This window comes from Budorcas taxicolor, chromosome 7 (genome assembly GCF_023091745.1).
Source record: "Budorcas taxicolor isolate Tak-1 chromosome 7, Takin1.1, whole genome shotgun sequence".
Taxonomy (NCBI): domain Eukaryota; kingdom Metazoa; phylum Chordata; class Mammalia; order Artiodactyla; family Bovidae; genus Budorcas; species Budorcas taxicolor.
In genome coordinates, this window is record NC_068916.1 from 108,762,086 (window position 1) to 108,787,882 (window position 25,797).

The 25,797-nt window shown below is 40.4% G+C and overlaps 1 protein-coding gene across 1 annotated transcript in view; it reads right to left on the reverse strand.

The window, feature by feature from the left end:
• The window catches only part of TMEM232 (transmembrane protein 232), a 252,399-nt gene that overhangs the window by 216,816 nt on the left and 9,786 nt on the right, over window positions 1-25,797 (reverse strand). The window contains exons 2-4 of the mRNA XM_052643924.1: window positions 12,810-12,921; window positions 6,744-6,849; window positions 4,384-4,541 (exon numbers count right to left, since the gene is read on the reverse strand). Of these exons, the coding sequence (XP_052499884.1) occupies window positions 4,384-4,541; window positions 6,744-6,849; window positions 12,810-12,921 (376 nt within the window). The remainder of the gene's footprint in view (window positions 1-4,383; window positions 4,542-6,743; window positions 6,850-12,809; window positions 12,922-25,797) is intronic.

Sequence of the window (25,797 nt, forward strand, 5' to 3'; positions counted from 1 at the left end):
GGTTGCTAAGAGTCGGACACGAGTGAGCGACTTCACTTTCACTTTTCACTTTCATGCATTGGAGAAGGAAATGGTGCCCCACTCCAGTGTTCTTGCCTGGAGAATCCCAGGGACGGGGGAGCCTGGTGGGCTGCCATCTATGGGGTCGCACAGAGTCGGACACGACTGAAGTGACTTAGCGGCTTAGCATAGCTAAAACTGTTTTACATAGACAACAGAATTCAACTATCTACAAAAAATATGTAAGATTTCATGAAAAGTAAGAAAAAAAAAACAGACTATAGTAATAAATGGAATATAAATGCCTAAATTGTTAAATCATAAGATTACAGGAAAGTACCAAATAATAACAATAACTATCCCTATATCACTGTCAAGATCATATATCAAAATCCTCTTTGCCACAATGCAGAGCATTATTAGATCTACATGTAAAAAGACAAAATTAAACTCAAAAGATAATCCTAACACGTCTCAGTGCTTCACACAAGATTATTAAGCAAATGAGTGGCATCATTGGGTTTTGAACCCAGGACTGTGTGTATTGCTTCAAAACACACAAACTTTCAATTACAGCAGTGATTTCCAAATATTTTTATCAAAAATGTCAATCATTAAAATAAATTTTGAGAATGCATCATGAATGTTTACAAATGTATGCATAACTTATAAACATGCATGATTTACAGTACATGTTCATAAATAAATAAAATATTTATGTCATGCCAAGGGATTTCTTCATATAAAGCACTCTGATATAGTACTCTGCTTCTCCAAAAGACTGATGTCAGATACGAAGGAAGTGGAAATCAACAGACTATTCGAAAGAACACTGCAATAGTCTAAGTGAGAATACTAAAGTCAGAAATAATAAATTCACCAGAAGAAGAATAATCTAAGATTTTGAAGGGACCAGAGAAGGATACTGAAAACAAGACTTTAAAAATTTAACATGGGTCAAAAGAGAAAAATACGTGATCAACAACTGTATCAGCTTGTATAACTGCTGGATTATATAGCAGTTTGATCATGAGTTTCCCCTGATCCCAAAGCAAAACTTTATATGACTATACTTGGAAAATGGTTTTTAAAAGCTTTCATCTGCAATATTCTGAAAAGCTAGCCTTTACTGAAAAACCTGCCGTTTCTTTATCTCTGAAGAATTCTGAACTCCCTGCGCATCTGTCTTCATGTTTCACTGGTGTACATACTCTCTCTGCAGCTTGACAACTTAAGCTTTGCCTCCTAGGGTAAAGTTCCGCCTGTCAATTTCTCTCTCTGCCTGCCCATCTTTTCTTCCTTTGCTCTTTAATCCCTTTCCTTCTCTTTTCATCCCTTATCTTCATTTCTCTGACTGTTATCTAATTGTGAAATAGAAATGGTGAATAATATTTATTATGTATTACATTTTAATAGTTGGTTACGTGTTTCATGTTCTTTATAGAAGCTTGAAGAACACTGTTCATATTCCTATCTATTTAAACTGGACGTTCCTGGTGGTCCAGTGGTTAAGAATCCACTTGCCAACGCAGGGGACACGGATTCAACCCCTGGTCTGGGAAGATTCTGTGTGCTGCGGGGGCAACTAAGCCCAGGCACTGCAACTACTGAGCCCACGTGCCACAAGTACTGAGGCCAGCGCACCTGAGGGCCCGCGCTCTGCAACAGAGAAGCCTCCACAATGAGACGCCTGCACGCCACAACCAGAGAGCGGCCTCCACTCAGCACAGCTGGAGGAGGTCCGTGCAGCAGAGGAGACCCAGCACCAAAGAGGAAGTGTCAGCACAGCTGGAGAAGGTCCGTGCAGCAGCGGAGACCCAGCGCGAAGCGGAAGTGTCAGTTGCTCAGTTGTGTCGACTCCTCGCAACCCCATGGACTGTAGCCCCTGCCAGGCTCCTCTGTCCATGGATTCTCCAGACAAGAATACTGGAGCTGGTTTCCATTTCCTACTCCAGAGGATCTTCCCAACCCAGGGACTGAACCTGTGTCTCCTGAGTTGTCAGGCAGACTCTACCGTCTGAGCCACAAAGAAGCCCAGAACCAATGAACCCCAAAATAGATAGATAGATAGCAATTATGTGAAAAAAAAAATACATTAAACTATAGTTTATATATGGTTTATTTATATGTATATAGCTTGCATATATATTAAACTAGTGGTACTTTAATAAGTAGACTCCAGTAGTTAAGATTCTATACTCAGATGAGGGAAGAATATGCACAAAATGTGAAAATAAGTAAAATTAGGAATCAGGTGTTTCTGTCTTTTCCCAAGCATGAGCTATCTATTTTTTTGTCAAAAGAGAAACAAAATGCTGTGTATGAAGGTGAGCAATGACTCCGTGGCAATACCCTTAAATACACTGTTCTGTCAACAAGAAGAAAATCGAAAAGGAAGCATCCAACTGACTAGTAGATATTTAATGAAATTCCTGCAAAGAAAAGGTGGATGATTGAAATGGCTTCTTGCCTGAAATCAAAGGCACTTATAAAGCATGCTGCTTTCTCCTAGCCAATCTATATTATCTACAACAATGAAAAGCAAGCATTCAAATCAGTCAGTCTGATAGGCAGGTAGGTTTAGTTGCTCAGTTGTGTCTGACACTTGCGACTCCACGGACTGCAACCTGCCAGGCTCCTCTGTCCATGGAATTCTCCAGGCCAGAATACTGGAGTGGGTTGCCATTCCCTTCTCCAGGGGATCTTCCTCAGCCAGGGACAGAACCCAGGTCTCCCACATGGCAAGCAGATTCTTTCCCACCTGAGCCGCCAGGGAAACCGAGTCAGCCTGAGGCAGCAGGGAAGCTCTTGTAAATCTGGGAGCCCAGGTAAACGAGGAGACTCATGGCTGAGAGTCCATGGGACCCTGGGCTTCAGAATCTTCCCTGCTGAGACCTTGCGTAATCAGCTCACAGTCTCCTTGCCTAGTCTGCGGAATGGTGGATAATAATAGACTTACCTTTTAGGATTATTGTGAAGATTAAACAAGTTATTATTTCTAATACATCTAAAGCAATGCAAATAGTCTAACCACTCAGATGAGAGGATATGGGAATCTTTTTAAATTAAATGACTCCATGGTATATGTAACTTATAAGCAATGTACACAATGACTAAAGCTTTATTTTATAGCCATTTTTCTTGCTGGCAGAAACATAAAAGGCAAGAAATGGGAAAAGGTCACCGAAGATGATGAGAAGGAAAAGAGAAAAAAGTGGCACACACTTGATCTACGTTTCTCCACTCCACTCTTTCCGTCATAAACTAGCCCTAATGCTAACCCTTTTTATATAAGTAATGCGTATATTGTATTTTGCAACCCCAAAATAATTATATAAATAGAAGCTCTTGGGTATTGTTATAATGAACAGTTTGGGAAATAAAGAAAGAAAAGGACATTGTAATTTTACTTGTCTCTTCGCCCCCAGCTGTTCTATGCAAAGCCTTAGTTCTTTGCATGTTCAATTTCTATTATGTTCTGTTTCTTGCCTGGTGTTCATAAATCTTTTACCCCAAAACATATCAGAGACAATCTAGACTTAACTTATAAGGTCTGAAATACAGTGTCTTCCAAAATGCCCTGGATGACTAATGAATATCTTCATGCCCACTTTCTAACAACATCAAAATTTCATAATCAAAAGTAAAGAAGGGAAAATATATTTTTTGAAATAATACTGTACTTAATTTCAAATGATACGTATATACATATATGTCAACTAAAATGTATACATACAGATATATTTTCTTTATTCATAAAGAAATTATTCTCCTGGTTTTTCTTTGCAATAAAACCACTGGTTAAGCTAAATTTCTTCGACTAATAATGAACTTTGCAGCAGGCAACCTGATCATCACAGAAGTGAACACTGTCTTCTAGGACCTCATGAAACATGAGCTACATGAGTATGTTTCCCATCCTACAGCTATGAAATGACATGGAATACTGAGATAACAATCTGTCTTCTCAAATTGGGCAACATTTAAAGAGTTTATCAGTCAGCATTTTTAAATGGAAAACTGGCATTCAGCAATCCTTAAAATAGATAGGAGAAAGCTATATACACTCAGAAATAAGTACAAACTTGATTCTTAATTAAATGTTATTTTCGTACATAGTTGGCAAAACTCTATTTTCTCCAACTATCTCTATTTGCATATCAGGTAATAATGTAGTGTCCATATTTAGAGATTAAAATAAACTACCAAACAAGAGAATATTCTGTAATAAAACCAAATGGCCTGTTTGGAAGCTGAAACAGGTATCGTGTGGCCAGATGTAGTACATGTAACAATTAAAACACATTGGCAAAACCAATACAATATTGTAAAGTAATTAGCCTCCAATAAAAAAATACACATTGGAATCACCTTAAAACATACCTTTGCCAGCTTGATTTCAACCGAGTATAAGTATGCCTTTTGGAATGCATCACAGCAGAGTCTGTATAGAACTGATTCCGCAACAAAAAATAAGGCAGGCAGATGATCGCAATCAAAGACAGCATGGTCCAGGGAAGCATAGAGCATATTTAAAGCTTCTGAAATATTGACAAGTAGAAACATAATTTATAAATCATGCTGTTTTTCTACATGCTACAATTAAGTCTTATAGTCAGTCACCAAAACCACATTGTGGCTTTAAAATATTCGCAGTCTTGGACATCCCTCCCATCAAGAGATGAGGTCTATGCCCCCTTCCCCTTGAAGCTGAGCAGGCCTTGTGACGGCTTCAACCAATAGGAAGGGCCATTCTGTGACGCTGTGTGACTTCCAAGGCTAGATCAGAAAGGGCGATTGAGTCGCCCCCTTGAGACTACAGAGGCGGGGAAGGGCGGGAGAGAGGAGAAGAAAGAGAGGCGCCCTAGGAAGGCGGTCCAGCTCTTCCAGCCAACAAAGGTAGGTCAGGGCACATATATGTGCGTGCTGTGCTCAGTTGCTTGTCCTGTCCAGCTGTTTGCAATCCTGTGGACTGTAGCCCGCCAGGCCCCTCTGCCCACAGGACTTTCCAGGCCAGAGCACTGGAGTGGATTGCCGTGTCCTCCTCCAGGCTTCTTCTCGACCCAGGGATCAGACTTGCATCTCCCAGTCTCCTGCATTGGCAGGTGGGTTCTTTACCGCCAGCACCGTTACACAGTGGTGGGGAAATCGGACAGAACCAGATGACAAAGAAGTGTCAACAGAAGCGCTATACACAGAGAAGCAGAGGGAATAAGGCCAGTGGAGCTGAACAAAGAAGAATGTACAGTTAAGGCCCTAAGAAAGCTGCACCTCCCGTCATTACAGCCACACTGCATTTTACTTATTGTGCTTTGCAGATACTGCAGCTTTTCTTTTTTTTTTTAATTGAAGGTTTTTAGTAATCCAACATCTAGCAAGTCTAGCAAGTGCCACTTTCCCAAAAGCATTCTTTTTTAATCAAGGTATGTGCATTTTTCAGACAAGCTATTGCACAGTTGATAGACCGTAATATAGTATAAATATAGCTCTTAAAAGCACCATGAAGCAAAGAACTTCATGTGACTCACTTCCTTGAAATAGTTTATTATGGGGATCTTGAACCAAACTCACAATCTCTCCAAGAATGTACCTGTACAAAGATTTTGAGCAGCTGTTAGGAACAAAACTGAGGTTAAGTGACAAGGAAGAGCAAGTGGTTGCTGGTGAGTCAAGACTGCTTGCCTCAGTATCGTTTAAAACATTTTACAGGGCCAGGCTGTGGACAGCACTGTGACGGAAGGCCGTAAAAGCAAGTTAGATGCAGAATCATTCTTATTCTCCCTACTGCTTGAAAGTTCCCAGATAGCACTTCTGCTGCTGCTGCTGCTAAGTCGCTTCAGTCATGTCCGACTCTGTGTGACCCCAGAGATGGCAGCCCACCAGGCTCCCCCGCCCCTGGGATTCTCCAGGCAAGAACACTGGAGTGGGGTGCCATTTCCTTCTCCAATGCATGAAAGTGAAAAGTGAAAGTAAAGTCGCTCAGTCGTGTCCTGACTCCTAGTGACCCCATGGACTGCAGCCCACCAGGCTCCTCCGCCCATGGGATTTTCCAGGCAAGAGTACTGGAGTGGGTTACCACTGCCTCCTCCACCCAGATAGCACTACAAACCCCAATTTATGTGGCGAAATACTCTCTGACCTCATCTGGATACCATTCTAAACTCATTTTAAAAGGCATACACATAAAATTTAAGTTAATGATAGAAGGAACTTTATTTCCTAAAAAGTAATGTTTCTTAATTTCTTTTTTAGATTGGTTGGAAGGCAGTTTAAAAGGCAACACAGAAATAAGAAGTGATAAATGAAAAGGTAATGAGTAAAATGGCTGTTTAAAACAAGTGAAGAAATAAATGGCCATTTGGTTAATGTTTTATGAGTAAGAGTTATAAAATGCCAAAATAAGTTTCTCTAAAGAATAATGCTTATTGTAATTGAAAATCACTAAATGACACTTTATATTACTTTTTAATTAGTTACTAATTTTGGAAAAAAGCAATAAGGACTCTGCTGAGCAAAAGTTTTTTAAACAATTTCATAATTAGAAAGTTGCGCAGCCAAATTCATAAATTCAAAATTACAAAAGGAACTTTCATAATGAAACATTGTCAGATATTTCAGTACAAGAAAGGCAAATTTTCCGTGGCTCCTGCACAGTCTCTAAATATTACAGCTACCGAATTACGCCTTCACTGGTGATCCAGATCACTTAGAGTGACTGAGCGGAGCGCGGCCAGTGGACGTACCGTCCTGGACGTCTCCTTTGCACTGAGCCAGGTACACCACTTCGGTCCATGCGGCAGGAAGGTGCACATGCCTCCCCATCCCTAAGGTCCTGAGACCCAGTTTTCTCTGTAATTGGGAAGATAAAAGAAGCAAACAAAAATATATGGCTTTTACATTTTAATACAGGTTTATTTTCATTGTCTACATTTTACTAATTTGTTCATACTTTATCATTTATTTTCATTGAAGTCGAGTTGACTCACAACATTCTTTCACTTCCAGGTATGCAGCCAAGTGATTCGGTTACACATATATACATCCCTTTCGTCAGACTCTTTCCTATTACAGGTCATGGTGGGACACCGAGTACAGTCTCCTGTGCTCTTCAGCAAGTCCTTGTCCATCTCTTTTGTATCTGGTAATGTGCATCTGTGGCCCCCATACTCTTTATGTCTCCACACCACTGTCCCCTTTGATCATATGAGATTTGCTTCCTATGTCTGCATGTCTGACTCTGTTTTGTAACTGAGTTAATTTGTAGGTTTTCTTTTTTTAGATTCCGCACACAAACGTTATTGTAAGATATTTGTGTTTCTCTGCATGACTTAGGTGATAATCTCTGCTGCTGCTAAGTCGCTTCAGTCGTGTCCGACTCTGCGCGACCCCATAGACGGCAGCCCACCAGGCTCCCCCGTCCCTGGGATTCTCCAGGCAAGAACACTGGAGGGGGTTGCCATTTCCTTCTCCAATGCGTGAAAGTGAAAAGGGAAAGTGAAGTCGCTCAGTCATGTCTGACTCTTCGAGACCCCATGGACTGCAGCCCACCAGGCTTATATCTAGGTCCACCCTTATTGCTGAAAATGGTATTCCTTCATTCCTTGTTATGGCTGAGTAATACTCCTCATCAAAGCAATGGAGCTGACACACAGAGGCGCCGCGGTGCTCCGCCGGGCCTCTCGGCGTTTAACCCGATCGCGCCAGCACGGGGGCGGCGGCCTTGGCTGGGCTCTTGCTGCGGCTCGCTCTGGTGTCCTTGCGTTTAGTTCTTGCCGCTGACGTCGCTCTCTCGGCTTCTCACTCAGCTCATCTCCTGCTGAGTTCGTGTATTCAGACCCCGGTGACATCTCACGAAGATCCCGGACTCTTTGCATTTGGATTACCTGGAGAAGTGGTGCTGGCAAGCACCATAGTAATTGAGAACATTTTGGAGCTATGTCATCTTCTCTTTTAATCATTAAAATTGCTTCCTGCTGCTATTTCAGATTTTTTATCTGGAGACTCTGGTGGGTCTTGCTGTCTTGACGGAGACACACTATTGATCATTCGTGTTGGCATGGCGTTCCCTCTTGCACTTTCTTCCTAAAACAGGCCTTCTTGGCTACACAGGTGGTTTATTGTTTTTCTTCATGGTGTCCTTTGCTCTTGTGGTAATAATTTAAAATGCTCCACCCCTTGCCCTTTAACACTAACTTATGTAGAACAGTGCTACAGATGATTGTAAACCAAAGCTCTTTCATTTCTCCAAAGAGAATGCTTATGCCATACCAACCGTGACTTTTTCATTTCTCTGCACACCTCAATCTGCCCATATACTGTGAACTTCAAAGCCCTTCTAAGAAACAGATGCAGGATGTAACCAGCACAGCAACTGCTTGAAGTTTTCTCACTTGCTTTATACCTGCGCTCTTTGGGTACCTCACTTTTTAATGATGATGTAGCATCAGAATTACTACCAGGTTACAGTAAATACTTGCCACATGATGTCCTTATGACCATGAAGTTACGCATACTATTTTCTGTGCTTTTGATGGTCCCTCTAATCCACTTCCCTGCAAGGAAAGCTTTAATGATGCTTTTCCCCAATCTTCCACTCTCAAGGATTCACAATTCTTCAATCACCCTAGCTCGCGATATTATCACCATTTTACTTGCAATATATGTTCCTGACATTAGGAACTCATTTGGTACAGTTGGTTCCAGTACGTCAGTGTGTTTGACTTTTGTGTTCCCAGGACTCTTTTTCTCTTAAAATGAGCAGAGAGGATTTCCTCTCATGGAAAAAGGTGGGGACCTCTGTCTCTCATGGAAAAAGGTGGGGACCTCTGTCTTGCTCATCTTTGGTATTTTGGTTGGTAATTTTAGTTTAGCACTCATTATTTTTAATTGGATTAATAACTGAAGGAAATATTTGCCCACTTTCTATGAAGAATACTTTACCTTCATATGCAAAAAAGAACTACTCTGGAAGGCACCTTGGATTACTCCTCTTTACATAGGTTAACATTTTTGTAAACATTAACAGAAAAGCAGAACAAAAAAGGAGTGGGCAGGGGAAAGTAGGCGCAGCAGTTTTAATCAAAATAAGAAACAAATTCAAAATGCCCCTAAGTGTGTTGAATACCTTTTGTTCATGAGTTTAATTTTTGAAATTAACAGGGTAGTTTTAATGCTTACAGAGATACCTGAGCAGAAAGTACAGAGTTCTCATGTATCCCCTCATTCCAGCACAACCACAGTTTCCCATGTTACTAACAGCTTGTTTTAGTAAGGTGCATTTGTTATACTTGATGGGCCAATATTGATACGTTATCATTAACTGGAGTTCATCCTTTGCATTAGGGCTCATTTCTGATGCAAGTATTGGCATCCTCTGATCTTTTTACTGTCTACATAAAGACCACGAGCCTTTTCTAAAGTGCTGTTTGGTGGAATTAGGCAGCATTGAACCTTTTAGACTGGCTTCTATCACTTAGCAAAATGTGTTTAAGTTTCCTCGATGACTCTTCATGGAGGAAGATAGCTTGATAGCTCTTTTTTAAACCACTGGTAATATTCCATTGTGTGGATGTACCACATTTTGGGGCTTCCCAGGGGGCGCTAATGGTAAAGAATCTGCCTGCCAGTGCAGGAGATGCAAGAGATGCAGGTTTGATCCCTGGGTCCAGAAGATCCCCTGGAGGAGGGCATGGCAACCCATTCCAGTATTCTTTCCTGGAGAATCCCTTGGACAGAGGAGCCTGGCAGGCTACAGTCCACAGTGTTGCAAAGAGTTGGACACGAAAAAGCGACTTAACAATATATACACACACACACATATATATACACACAAATATATCACATCTTCTTTATCCATTCATCTGTCAGTGGACACTTAGGTTGCTTCCATGTTTTGGCTATTGTAAATAGAGCTGCTGTGAACACTGGGGTCATATATCTTTTTGAATTAGACTTTTCATCTTTTCCAGATACATGCCCAGGAGTGGAATTGCTGGATTTTATGGTAACTCTATTTTAAGTTTTTAAGGAAACGCCATACCGTTCTTCACAGTGGCTGCACCAATTTACATTCCTACCAACAGTGTAGGAGGGTTCATTTTCTTCCACTCTCTCTCCTGCATTTGTAGACTTTTTGATGATGATCATTCCAACTAGCATGAAATGATACCTCATTATGGTGTGGATTTGCATTTCTCTAATAATTAGTGATGTTGAACATCTTTTCACGTGCCTGTTGGTCATTTGTATGTTTTCTTTGAAGAAAAGTCTAGTTAGGTCCCTACCCACTTTCTGATTGGGTTGCTTGGAGTTTTGTTTAATATTGAGCTTCATGAGCTGTTAGTATATTTTGGAATTAGTGTCTTGTCAGCTACGTCACTTGCAAACATTCCCTCCCAGAGTCTGTAAGTTGTCGTTTTCATTTTATGAACGGTTTCCTTTGCTGTACAAAAGTTTTTAGGTTTGATTAGGTCCCATTTGTTTGGTTTTGTTTTTCTTTCTATTGCCTTGGGAGACTAACCTAAGAAAACACTGGAACAATTTATTTCAGAGAATGTTTTGTCTGTGTTCTCTCCTAGGGGTTTTGTGGTGTCCTGTCTTATAGTTAAGTCTTTCATGTCTTATATTTAAGTCTTTAAGTCATTTTGAGTTTCCTTCTGTTTATGGTGTGAGGGTATGTTCTAACTTTGTTAATTTACACGTGGCTGCCCAGTATTTCCAACACACTTGCTGAAAAGACTGTCCATTGTATAATTATTGCCTCCTTTGTTGAAGATAACCATAGGTGAGTGGATTTACTTCTGGGTTCTCTCTTCTGTTCCACTGATCCATATGTCTGTTTTGCAAATAACACACTGTTTTGATTACTACAGCTTTGAAGTGTTGCCTAAAGTCTGCAAGAGTCATACCTCTAGCTTTGTTCTTTTTTCCTCAGGATTACTTTGACAATTCTGGGTCTTTTGTGGTTCCATATCAATTTCAGGATTTAGTTCTAACTCTGTGAAAAGTCTCATGGGTAATTTGATACGGATTGCATTGTATCTGTATATTGCTTGGGTAGTATGGCTATTTTACCAATACTAATTCTTCTAAACCAAAGCGTCGGATACTTTTCCATTTCTTTGAATCATCTTCAATTTCCTTTACCAATGTTTTATAGTTTTCAGCATGCAAGTCTTTAATCACCTAGGTCATGTCTATTCCTAGGGTAATTTTTTTATACACAATTTTAAATGGCTTTGCTTCTTTTCTTTTGCTTTCTCTTTCTGATATCTCCTTGTTAGTGTAAAGAAAGGTAACAGATTTCTATATGTTAATCTTGTATCCTACCACCTTGCTGAATTCATTTATCCATTCTAATAGTTTTTGTGTGGTGGCTTTAAGGTTTTCTGTATAGAGCATCAGGTAATCTGCACACAATGACAGTATTATCTCTTCTTTTCCAATTTGGATAACTTTTACTTCCTTTTCTTGTCTGATTGCAATGTCTAGAACTTCCAACACTATGCTGAATAGAAGTGGCAAGGGTGGACAACCTTGCTGTGTTCCAGAATTTAGCAATAAGGTTTTCAGTTTTTCACCGAGTATTACACTGACTGTGAAAGTGAAAAGCGAAAGTCACTCAGTCGTGTCTGACTCTGCAACCACATGGACTGTAGCCCGCCAGGCTCCTCTGTTCACAGGGATTATCCGGGTGAGAATATTGAAGTGGGTGGGTAGCTGTTCCCATCTCCAGGGGATCTTCCCAACCCAGGGATCGAACCCAGGTCTCCCACACAGCAGGCGGAATCTTTACTGTCTGAGCCACCAGTGGGTTATCATAAATGTCTTTTTAATATGTTAAGATATGCTCCCTCCATACCCACTTTGTTGAGAGTTTTAATCATAAATGGATGTTGAATTCTTTTTTCTAATCAACATTTTCCATGGATTTTTTTTTCAATTTAAATATATGGTAAACCATGAATAAAATACTGGGAAATAACTGCCACAAAAAAAAGATGGCTTAATTTATTCATTTGTTTTGTGCAGTTTTTATTTCACCAGTCATTTAGTATTATTGCAAAATCATGTGCATATTATTTCTCTGTCAAAACTTAAATGGTATCTAATTAAGAAAAGGTAAAACAAAGATTTGTTTTACCTTCTCTTCTGTTTTTATATTCTTTGAAAATTTGTGAATTAATGATATATTCCTAAAGAATGTATTTAGCAGGTTAGGTGAATAGTTTGTTACAGAGAAAGAACAGAGTACTCTGTGCATGCATAGTGAATGTTTAGGAGGCCTTTCTGTCCTTTTTTTTTTTTTTTAAAGAAAAAACAAGATATGTTTGTTAACATTTTTTCAGTCAAATGTAGAATTTTCATAAATAAATATTTATTTACTGGCCTGTGATATTTTGATGTGGACTCTTGGACTACTGTCAACAGCTGTATTCCTCAATGATTTATGAATAATTTTCATCCAAAAGCCATTTGACATTGAATAATTTGGTCATAATCTTTAATTTGCATTTAGTATTTTTAACTATGTCTAAGGGGACAACAGAGGATGAGATAGCTGGATGGCATCACTGACTCGATGGACGTGAGTCTGAGTGGAGTCCGGGAGTTGGTGATGGACAGGGAGGCCTGGTGTGCTGTGATTCATGGGGTTGCAAAGGGTCGGACACGACTGAGTGACTGAACTGAACTGAACTTATAACTAAAGAAATATGTATTCTTATTTTTTCTTTCAATATTTTAGAACATGTAATCATCCACCAACTGGAAGAGAAAGTTCACATACTAAGTAATCAAACAGCTATTACCTTACATTTGATGATGTTTTTTCTAGCTATGTCCAATAGTTCTTCCTCCTCTTTTGGATTTTTTGTTTGATTGAATCTCAAGATGAATTCTTTTGTGATTGAAAATGGTAGCCTAAACCAAGGAAAGAAAAAGAAAAAAAACAGTAATTATAGCTATGACTTCCAAATTTCAATTAATCAAACTTCCAGTGGCTAAGTATTATCTATTTCCTTAAAAATTACCTTAATGAGAAAGTCTCACACACACACAAGTCAGTAAAGTAATATATCTATGTAGATATATCTCCAGGCCTCCTAGATTAATCTTATCATACTCTTGGTTGAGAAACATAATTCTCATGATATCAAAGAAATTTTAGCCCTTTGAAAAAGAAAACCCTGTATCATAGTTACCAGAAGTCATGTTGGTATATGTCTTCTTTATAGGTAAAATCCAGCATCACTTCATTATGCTGAAAACTGACTTATCTCCTCACATATTTCAGTGTTGGTTCAATTTAAGCTGAAACATTATTCCCTCCAAGAAAGTGGAATCAGCCTGACTATGGCTGAAAAAAAGTTGGCAGGAGAGGAAAGATGCATGTAGCAAGGTCAGAGAGGCGGCAATGAGCCAAATCAACTCTGGATGAGACAGGAAGCCAAGAGGAGTGGCATAATCCAACTTATGTCTTAACTGGATCATCCTGATGCTGTGCTGAGAGTTTGGAGTTCGGGCAGGTAGCAAGGGTAAGAGCACACACAAACTTAGGTGAGAGGTAATTTGGCTTGGATCAGAATTAGAGAAAATAATCAAAGGGAAGAACCAGATAATGGGTATATTTTGACATTAACTCCAACCAAACTGCCCAATGAATTAGAGATAGGCATAAGAGGAAAAATAAAAAGTCACGACTGAACTGAATAACTGAAAGGACGGAACTGCTATTTGCCACGATGGGAAAGGCTGCTGGAGGAAGAGACTTGGGGTGAGGGCAGAGAATGACTTCAGCACTGGACGTGTTTCGAGTTGACCATGGCTGTCCAAACGAAGACGCAGAGCGAGCAGCTGGACATAGGAGTCTGAACCTGGGGGAGAGGTTCAGGCCAAATATATAAATTTTGAGTCATTAGCACACATAAGGTATTTAAAGTCTTGTGAATGGGAAGCATCCCATGGGTAAAGTGTAGAGAGAGTAGACAAGTATTTTAAAGAGAAGTGAGGAAAGTTGAGGCTGTATGCAAGAGGGTGAATAAAGTGATTATAATGATGTATCACAGAGTTTAAAACAGCATGGGATCAAAGTGATATCAGAGGAGTAGAAAATTGATAGTAGAATCAATGAGTTGCTTGTGTGATAAAATAATTGTTGGAGTCATACTATTAAAAGCACTGATCTGAGAGAATAAAACACATTTTTCAAGAACTTACTGTATTTATAATTTTCTGAATTAATTGCTCCATGGGATATAGAAAAAAAAACATGAATAAAAATCAGATTTTTGCCCCTGAGTGACTCACAGTCCTATTGGGAAGACAGATATATGTGAAAGTAATCACAGTTTTGCACAACCACAAGATAAGCAGCGATAAAAGCATGGTGCTCCGTAAACTGGAACCAAATAGATAACCCAGTGAGGAGCAATGAATGAAATGACAAACTCTAACCACCACCCTAAAATGTGCGTTTACTCAGTCAGTCAGTAAGCATTTACTGTCTCTGTGTTTCAAGCACTAACCTTGGAACCAGGGTTCACGATGAAACCAACAAACAACCCTGCCCTCAAGCACATGGTAAAACAGTGGAAGAGTTGAGGCGTCAGAACTCACAAAGGCTACCAGAATTGGGCATTTGGAATGAATAACTTCATTCTTGACTTTCTGTTCTCTTGCTCTTGGAAACATGTGCTTTGATAGATATGGTAAAGGTTGGCTGAAAACTCTCAACAGTCATCTGGGATGACATGTCTTTGATCAACATGGACCTACTCTGCATGAAGAGTCCAAAGTAGCCTTAATCTTCCCCTTTGTACAGAGGGGTATGGGAATAAAAATAAGATAGTCCCTTTATCCATTGTATTTTTCTAAATTTCATTAGAAATTAGATTTTTTTAAAGTGTTAATGCAACAGTGTTGTTTATAACAAACTGAACATTCAGGGGGGCCTCCCAACACTACTGTCTCCAACTCTACCCATCAGAAACAGCCAAGATCAATGCTTACAAACAAATCAAGCTATGTGAACTCTTTTTAACAAACAGAACCATGTAATTACCACTGCAGCATGTTTTTTCATTAAATTTTTCAGACATTACTCAAGTCATCTGATCCTAATACACAGTAGTATGGATGTACACAACAATTCACAATTTCTTTGACAAATTCTCATTCCTTTCCTGCTACCTGATACTGTAATTTCTTAAAATTCTTGTACATAAGGCTGGTATTTGGTAGCTGCACACTATTCTGAGTTATCAGAATATTTTCAGTAGTTAAATATTTGATTAACACCTCTACTTGTAAGCATGTCTATATAGACATCATAAGAGAATTAAAAGGCAAAACTTCAAATGGTAGAACATATTTTCAAGACATGTAACTGACAAAGGGCTCATATCCATAGTATAACCAGAATACAAAAGGAACTCTCAAGCAATAGAAAACAGAGCTTTAAACAGATAACTGACAGGAGAAGAAATCCATAACTATGTGAGACCACAGTCAACATCATAAAATAGGGAAACTCAAATTAAACCTTCTCATTTAAGCAGATTTCCCTACCGACAACCACAGAACCACAGACACACACGAAGACAGTATCCAAGGGTTTCAAATACAAGTTAAAAATCTATTTTTTGAAATTAGATATTTATCGCACCTTTTCTATAGGCTCTAAGGAAAATGCATTTTTGTAATTTTATTTGTAAAGCAGAGTAAAGCCTCAGGAAGAAAATATCCAATTCAATTTCTATGCTTAGATTATACTTTTAAATAATTTTAGTTTTATCAATTATTTTTCAATATGGCTGTGGCCTGTAATGAATCATTAAAAATATGGAAAGCTAATGCTTCCCAGCTTTCTATACAGATACTGAGTACTTTAATTGGTCTCCAACAGCTCATGTCAATAAACATTTAATGGGAAATAAATACAACTATTTTAACTGTTTCTTTTCCCATTACAAATAGAGGTTGTTATACAAATGAATGCTTATTTAATGATAAGCACAACCCATGATAAGAAGCAAAAGAAAACTTGATAAAGTAAATAGGGGCATTTTAAAGGAAAATACATCTTAGTTTCATACATTCCAATTTTCTTCAAAACATCAAAGAGTTTCACAAAGACAGATGTAATTGAGTGTAAGTGCGTAAGCACAGTCCTGTGGAACAGGTCATGAGTAAGGTCATCATGCCAATTTTGACATAAAAGAAGCATGCGGAAGTCTTCAGACTGCATGGGTATCCAATCCAAGCGATTCTTCATTTACATTATCTGTGAATTTAGAACTTTCTTTAAGCTGACAGTTCACTTGTTCAGTAAACATTTAATGAAAGCCTCTCACATACAAGATATTTTGCTAGACACAATGAGGGCTAAGAGAACAATCAGGCCTGGCCTCAAAAGCTCACTATCCAGGAAGGAACGGAGACAAATCACAAACAACAACACGAACATGCAACATAAAGGAGACGCCCAGGACTACGCCCAGGACTCCTCCCAGGACTCCTCCGCCCAGGACTGCACTCAGGAGACGCGATCCTGAGTGGAGCTCAGAAGCACAGATCATGATTCCAGTACCCCTGCGGACATAATCTTTGCTTAATCATTTAATCTGTGTGAGCTATAGTTTCCCATCTGTGGAAATGAGGACAAGACTGGTAGACATTTGGAAAGCGTTAAAGCGGAGCACATTGTCCAGTTTCTGGCACAGATTCAGCTCTGGACAACTATTAGTTATTAGAATCACGGTTTTTGGTTAAACGTTCAGAATGAGCTTCTTTGCGGAAATGGCACTTGAGCTACCTTGATGTGCAAACAGGTACCGGAACGTGACAGAATGGAAGTTGCCTGTTCAAAATCTTGTCTACGCTCCCTCCTGGTCAGATGACCATCCAGCTAGCACCTATATTCCCAGTCTTTCTGGCAGCTGGGTATGGCCACGGGACCAAACCAGTCGGTGGTGAGCAGATACAACATCGCGAATTTCAGGTCACCTCTAACTTAAAGACAGGCCACGTTCCCTGGAATAAACCACTTTCCCCCTTCCAGCGGACTAGAAGACAAAAGTGGCGCTGACTGGCTTTGATCAGGAAGATGGATACGATCATGAGATAATGAGGGCCTTGAATTTCTCATTGGCCCGAAAAGCAGAGCCGTCCAGTCAGCCTACACCCACCGGTTCACATGCCAGATAAAAACTCTCCCACCAGACTTGAGCCTCTGAGATTAGAGACTTTTGTTTATACTTACTTCAAATTTACCCTAACACAATTGCAAACAAAAAAGAATGACTTGAACCTAGCAGAGAGAGACAGAATGCTTAAAGTCAAGATAGGTAATGAAGATGGGAATGTCAGATTGAGACAAATATAAATGACATTGAATGGTACTCTGTGGGAGACTTAAACCTCCTGCATCCCTGTCTGTTCTCTTTCATGCAGTTTGACATACACATATGCCTAGGTTTCAGCCAGTAAAAATCAGTTCTGGGAAGCCTCTTGAAAATGTATACAGACCCTTCCTCTCCCTTTCCTCTATTCTGGCCGCATGAAGCACAGCTCTTATCAGCGGAGTCTCAGCAGCCACGATAGAACATGCAAGGCCCCTAAGTCATATGCATCAGACCAGCTGGTTAAAAGGAACCTAAATTCTAGGTCACCATACCAGCTCTAGACTGACAACATTCAGACAAATAAACTTCAGTCATTGTTCTTGTAGATTCTCTGAGCTGCAGTGGGTACCAATCCTATATTTTACAGAGACTTCTGAGTCTTATCTGATAAACAGGAGAATTATTCAGCAGAAGAGTGACAAGATTACAGCACTGCTTTAGGATGTGACTAAACTGAAAGTGGAACCTCGTATGGTCTGGAATGAGGAGTGGCTCCCAGTAAAGAGTTGGGCAATTATTTCACCAATTTACGTAAGAAGTCATCAAGCTCTGAACTGCAGCCTGGAAACAGTAATGAGGAAAGAATAAGTGAATGTGAGGAATGAGTTGGAAGCTAAATCAAAAGGGCTCAATGACTAATGAGCCGTGAGAAAAGAAATTTTGAGGGTGGACATAGAGATAATCTTAAGGATCTGAGTCAACATGATTAGTAGTAGAGAGAAGGCATCAAGACAATTAGATGGAAACATTTGGGCAAATAACCTGTGCCATTCTGGACGTATATCCTCTCTCCTGTGGGACACCGAGTGGAGAGGTCTATAATACAAATGAACTTGTGAGGCTCTCGGAAGCGGACGCTGCTGCTGCTGAATCGCGTCAGTCATGTCTGACCCTGTGCGACCCCATAGATGGCAGCCCACCAGGCTCCCCTGTCCCCGAGATTCTCCGGGCAAGAACACTGGAGTGGGTTGCCATTTCCTTCTCCAATGCATGAAAGTAGAAAGTGAAGTCCCTCAGTCGTGTGTGACTCTTAGCGACCCCATGGACTTCAGCCTACCGGGCTCCTCCATCCATGGGATTTTCCAGGCAAGAGTACTGGAGTAGGTTGCCATTTCCTTCTCCATGGAAGTGGATAAGATCTGGAAATGAAGACTTTGGGTTCACCTATGTATTCAAAGCCATGACATTTCAAGAGGAAGAGTACTGGGGGGAAAAAAAAGAATCAAGGGAGATCTTTGGACAAATCCCACGGATGGGAGGCAAGAGGGAAAGAACCGTAAATATGATAGGAGATTCAGGGAAATAGTACAGTGGAATTCAAACAAGCATACAACTTGGGGTGTAAGCTCTGTGAGAGCCGTTCGTTACTCACAGTCCCTGCTCAGCCAGTGGGTCCAACTTCTATATCAGTGCCATGGCTCCACCCCCATGCCCTGGCCTTAGCTCACAGAGTCACAGTAGACATTTGGCTCTCGCCAGGCCAACTGAGGGGCTTCCCCGGTGGCTCAGTTGGTAAAGAATCCGCCTGCAATGCAGGAGACCCCGGTCCATTCCTGGGTCGGGAAGTTCCCTGAGAAGGGAGTGGCCACCCACTCCAGGATTCCTGGGCTTCCCTGGTGGCTCAGATGGTAAAGAAACCACCCACAATGCGGGAGACCTGGGTTCCATCTTCGGGTTGGGAAGACCCCCTGGAGGAGGGCATGGCAACCCACTCCAGTACTCTTGCCTGGAGAATCCCCATGGACAGAGGAGCCTGGCGGGCTATAGTCCGTGGGGTCGCAAAGAGTCGGACACGACTGAGTGACTAAGTACAGCACAGGCCAGTTAAACCCTCTCTCCAGGGCTTTGAATAATTAGCTAATACCTTCATTAGTTGATGTCAGAGCTGAAAGTTTATATATAGCCATGAGGTAGCCTTCATTGTCATTCAAGACAACAAAATGCCGCAAAGCACAGAGCTACTTGTTTGCTACTGCAACCTTGATCCATGTTTGTCGGATTATTTGCTCACATACAGCCTGAGTTTATAGCCTAGTGTAGACAGAGACTGTATCTGTTGACCATTTTATCTCCAGTGTCTCTTGGAGACACATACTCATTAGCGAATGAATGAATGAGGCCTGACCATAGCTTCCACTCTCGCGTTCCACAAAAGAGCCCGGCATTCTTTCACTGCATTTTTCTTTTGCTTAAGTTGGACATGTGCCTGTTCCTTGCAAACAAACAATATTAGACTGAGATGCCAAAGGAGAACAGACTGAAGATGAAAGCCATGATCCACAATGTGCGTCTTGCAGAGATGAAGACTGCGGGTGAATGGCAATATCACTAGAGACAATGCTCAGGAAGTCAGTGGAGGTTTTTTAAGAGTAGTTTGACTAGCTGAAACAGTATGCTTGGACTTCCCCAGTGGTCCAGTGGTTAAGACTTCATGCTTCCAGAGCAAGGGGTGTGGAGATGACCCCTGACCTTGTAACTAGATCCCACATGCCACAGCTAAGAGTGGGCGTGCTGCAGAAAAGACCCAGCATAGCCGAATGGATAAATAAGTAAAAATAAATTAAAAAAACAAAACCAGAATCTAGATTTCATGGTGCTAATAAACACTACATGCTTTAAACATAGTACTAATAAAACCAACAAACAATCTGCTATACTTTTGGTAAGCTTGGTGTTTTGGGAAGGTGAAGGAAATGAAACTTAAATTTTAAATAACAATTCACCTGGCTGATGTTTCCTAAAACCCATAAGTACCAGCATAACTGAAGAATGGTCTGGCCCTTTCAGGTATGTATATGATACAACTAAGTGTATAAGTAATTCAGGAACAGGTTGAGTAATCTGAAGGGCATAAATAGAGAGTTGGGGATATGGGCATATATTTAGATTTATTCTGTAAGTATCTTCTGCACATTTGTCAGCCCTGATGCACTGATCTTGAATCTGGACTTTTGAAATGAGACACTGAAAATACACTTGGTCATTTCTGATGCCTGTGTAACTGATCACAGCACCTTCACAGTATGGATGTGCAAGAGGCTTTATGGTATGAGGCCGGAAATATAGGCCTCAGATCCACTTCTAAAAATACCTATGGTTTGATATGTTTGTATTAAGTCCTTCTTTTTCTTTAGGTCTTAAAGTTTGATTCAGTCTCAGCAAATGGAATACTGTCTAAAGCCTTGAAAATGCAAACCCTCCTCCTTAGTACTTACTAATAAAGAAAACGTCAAACAGGTGAGGGGCAAGGGGGCTGTTAATACAGAGTTCTGAGCAGAAAGCCATTTAGAGGAAACCGAAGGCCGAAAAATATTCACAAGAATAAAAACCTAGTTCCTTTTCTAAATGAACGTTCCTCTATCTATAACCATTCTATTCTGCATGTTAACACTCAGTGGTCCTTTCAAGGCTGTCTGTAAGAGACATCTAGGCTTCTGAAGTTTAATGTCATCTCTCTTTAAATGTAATTAATAATACCAAAAAGGATTAATTAGCTGGCATTGGAGACCCAGGAGATACTGGTTCGATCCCTGGGTCGGGAAGATCTGCTGGAGGAGGAAATGGCAACCCACTCCAGTGTTCTTGACTGCAGAATCCCATGGACAGAGGAGCCTGGTGGGCTACAGTCCGTAAGGGCCACAAAGAGTCAGACACGACTGAGCGGATACACACAGATACACGCAGGTAACAGTACTCAAGCTGACATATTTAATTATTACTGATAGACAAATGCTGTCTACATTCCTTTGCTTGGAAAAGAACTTCAAACTTTATCTCTGTCCTTTCTCTCATTAGCCAAAGAAAAGCAAAAATCAATGACTGATATATGCATGGTTTAAGATGAATCTGACTTTTCCTTTGAAAATGAGTTACTCTTCAATGCCACAAATAATGGTTTAATGAAATCAAAGACACTCCTCCTTCAGGAAGATCTCACCAAAATTGTAAGGGCAAAAAATGGAGTAGAACCCTGGCAACACTTGTTCACCTTCTATAACTTGGATGCATGTCTGCCAGAGAACCCTAAGAGCCAGCTGATTCAAGTGGAGACAGAGATGCTAGGGCCTGGGGTCAGCAAGTCTGAGGGAACAAAGTGAAGGGATACTAATGGCCACGTCTCAGTACTGTACATGAGCAAGGGGATCATGCACTATGTTTTACAGCAATCTCCCAGGATGCTGGCATTCTAGCCAACTCTTCCCTGCTTACCCACCTGGATCAAGCCTGAAAACAAGTTAATTCCGGTTAGGTGGCACAGTAAAAGAGTCATCTGGCAATAGAAAAAAGCTGACATGACAACCAAAGCTAGGGAGCACTGCTTGGAGGCTTTGTTCTAGAAAATTCAACTGAAGAAACACCTAAAACTATTTATTTCAAGGGTAAAGAAACCTGTTTAACTGTTAGAGAAGTGCAAAATAATGATAAATGATCAAGACAGAACTTTATTTCTCTTTCATGTGGCAGACCACGATAAGGAATCCAGGCTTGATATGGCAGCTCCAAGGAATTGGAAGTTCTGACTTTTTAACCCTGGCTAATCAGCTCTTCTCAACATATACCTTTTATTTCATGGCCTAAGATGGCAGAAAGTGAAGAGGAACTAAAAAGCCTCTTGATGAAAGTGAAAGAGGAGAGTGAAAAAGTTGGCTTAAAGCTCAACATTCAGAAAACGAAGATCATGGCATCTGGTCCCATCACTTCATGGGAAATAGATGGGGAAACAGGAGAAACAGTGTCAGACTTTATTTTGGGGGGCTCCAAAATCACTGCAGATGGTGACTGCAGCCATGAAATTAAAAGACACTTACTCCTTGCAAGGAAAGTTATGGCCAACCTACACAGCATATTCAAAAGCAGAGATATTACTTTGCCAACAAAGGTCCGTCTAGTCAAGGCTATGATTTTTCCAGTGGTCATGTATGGATGTGAGAGTTGGGCTGTGAAGAAATCTGAGCACCAAAAGACTGGTGCTTTTGAGCTGTGGTGTTGGAGAAGACTCTTGAGAGTCCCTTGGACTGCAAGGAGATCCAATCAGTAAGAGAGCCATTTCCTAGGCAGGTTGATAAGAAGTCTAGGGTCCCCAAGGAGAGAGGCGTCTGGAATTCTCAGGGAGGAAGAAAAGACAGACGATTTTCCCCTCCACATCCTTAGGGTTAGGTATCCTGCCTGAGGACGGTCTCTGGGTTAAACCTTCTGGCTAATCCTGTTACCTTAAAATGCAAATTATGGGAGTAAGTCTGGTGAGGTCTTTACAACCTCCAGACATTCTTTGGATTCATTGGAGAGTATATAACTCCATTGCTAACGCTAGCAAGTGGGTACTCTTTCTATCCCCTTCTGATGTCTATGTCAGAAGCTTTCTCTATCTCCTTTATACTTTAATAAAACTTTATTACACAAAAGCTCTGAGCAATCAAGCCTCATCTCTGGCCCCAGATTGAATTCTTCTCCTCTGGAGGCCAAGAATCCTGGCACCTTTGCATGGTTCAGCAACAACCTTTCACCAGTCCATCCTAAAGGACATCAGTCCTGGGTGTTCATTGGAAGAACTGATGCTGAAGCTGAAACTCCAATACTTTGGCCACCTCATGCGAAGAGTTGACTCATTGGAAAAGACTCTGATGCTGGGAGGGATAGGGGGCAGGAGGAGAAGGGGACGACAGAGGATGAGATGGCTGGATGGCATCACCAACTCGATGGACATGAGTTTGGGTAAACTGTGGGAGTTGGTGATGGACAGGGAGGCCTGGCGTGCTGTGATTCATGGGGTTGCAAAGAGTTGGACACGACTGAGCGACTGAACTGAACTGAACTTAAGGTGTCTGCTCCAATGGCTGCAATCACATCCTCATTCCAACTAAAAACATAAACGGAGAGGAACAAGAAAATATACTACTGTTTTAAAAAAGGCACACAAAAAGACCCTGAATAGCCAAAGCAATCTTGAGAAGGAAAAATGGAGTTGGAGGAATCTGGTTCCCTGACCTCAGACCATAATACAAAGCTACAGTAATCAAGAGAGCATGGTACTTGCACGAAACAGAAATATAGACCAACAGTGCAGGGTTAAAAACCTCAGAGAGAAACCCCTGCACTTATGGCCCCTAATCTATGACAAAGGAGGCAAGCATGCACAAGGGAGAAAGGACAAAGGAGGCAAGCATATGCAAGGGAGAAAGGACAGCCTCCCCAATAAGTGGTGCTGGGAAAACTGGACAGGAGCATGTAAAAGAATGAAATTCAAACACTTCTAACACCATACACAAAAATAAACTCAAAAGGGATTAAAGACCTAAATGTAAGACTGGACAATATGAAACTCTTAAGAGGGAAGCATAGGCAGAACACTTTTTGACATAAATCACAGCAAGTCCTTTTTTGACCCAACTTATACAGTAATGAAAATAAAACAAATGAGAGCTAATTAAACTTAAGTTTTTGTACACCAAAGGAAACCTTGTAAATGAGATGAAAAGATAATCCTGAGAATGGGAGAAAATATTGCAAACTAAGCCACTGTCAGGCTTCCCCAGGGGCTCAGCTGGTAAAGAACCTGCCTGCAACGCAGGAGACCTGGGTGTCATGCCTGGGTCAGGAGGATCCCTGGAGAAGGAAATGGCAACCCACTGGACAGAGGAGCTGGGCAGAGAGGAAGGGCTTAATATCCAAACTATGAAACATCTCATGCAGCTCAATATAAAAAGAACAAACAACCCAATTAAAAACTGGGCAGAAGGACTTCACTGGTGGTGCAGTGGATAAAGGGGAAAAGTTCAGGTTTATTAACACTTCAGAAAGCTTTGAAGACTATAGGACTATAACTCCCCAGGTATGGAAAAAAAAGTCCAGCAGCTTCTATGATACCGACGTAAAATAATCTAATAACTTGACTAAATCTTCCTAATGTAAGGTTTATATTCTTTTTAATTTTTTCCAGTCAGCTAATAAATGTGCATAGTTGATACAAGTCTTCAAAATCGTTTGGTCTTTCCCATCTCTAAAATGAAGGAGAAAGCGCAAAAGACCACAGTCCACTTTGATAAAACATTTCTTAGTTATAAAAGAAAACAGTAACAAAATAGTATGTTCTGGACCAGGAATTCACTCAAGATTGTATGCTTCTCTTTGGTCCAGAATTGTGTGGACTTCAGCACCTCACTTTAAGGATTTGCATGGAACCCTACATGCATTTTTTACCAGATGCCACACTAAGCCTGCAAAGCTCCTGTTTCTAAGACAAAGGAGTGAAGCAAATACAGTATGAGGTCTGACAATTTGTGCAACATATTAAAAAAAAAAAAAAAGGTAAAATCCCTTCACGCAACATAGGTCTCCACCTCATCTCAAAGAGCTGATCCCAGGGGGAGACTCTGGTTTACTTTGATACAAGAGGCCGCTGATACAAGACCAACTGTGTTTTCTAAATGACTGCACAGTTAAAAAAATCCAGGATTTTCAAGGTGCTGAAAAGTTACAGGAGACTCTCTCCGCATTGTCTGACTAAATATCTGAGGTAAGAGCAGTCAGGACGAATCCTAATCTCTTCTTCCAACCTCAGAGAGCCTTAGAGAAAGCCACCTTGCTGCTCAGCTGAGAAGGAAAGAGAAAGAAAAAATATATATATATATGATCAATCTCAACATAGATTCATACCTCAGTCTTAAGACTTATCAACAAATTATAAAACCATCATACTTACCTCCACAATATGCTCAAAAATATGTGCTGGCAACCTGAAACCAAAAGTCTACATAGAAGATTTGAATAAAGATAAAAGAACTGCTAGAAGTTTAAGATATATTTTCGAAAGCTCAGTGGGTAAATTGGTAACAAGAGAGAATTAGTCATGTGAAAAACAGAGCATATATCAAAATAAATTACTCAAAATACAGAAAAAAACAAAAAGATGGAAAATGAGGACAAGAGGAAAAGACATGAAATATGAAATGAGATGGTCTAATATGCAGTCAGTCAAGAGTCTCACAAAAAGAGAAAGGTGATATCTGAAGGAACGACATCTAACGTGCTTCAGGAATGATGAAAGAGACACAGTTCACAGATACAAAGGGTACGAGAAATCCAGTAGAATAATTCTTTCTAAATAATTTATCACATCAGAGTAAAACTGCAGAATACAAGGGAAAAAGAAATTTTTCAAGGCACCTAAAGTTGCAGGAAACAGATTAACCTTTAAAGAAATAGCATCAAAGTTTCAACTAACTTCCCAACAGCACAAATGGAAGCTGTTAGTGGAATGATATCAATGTGCTGGGGAAAAACAGCGAAAGCAATAACAGACCAAGGATAATTTCATACTCAGCTTTAAATTTCTTTCAAAAACAACATTTCTTTCAAGAATAAAATAAAGATACATTCAGACTAACAACAAAAAAAA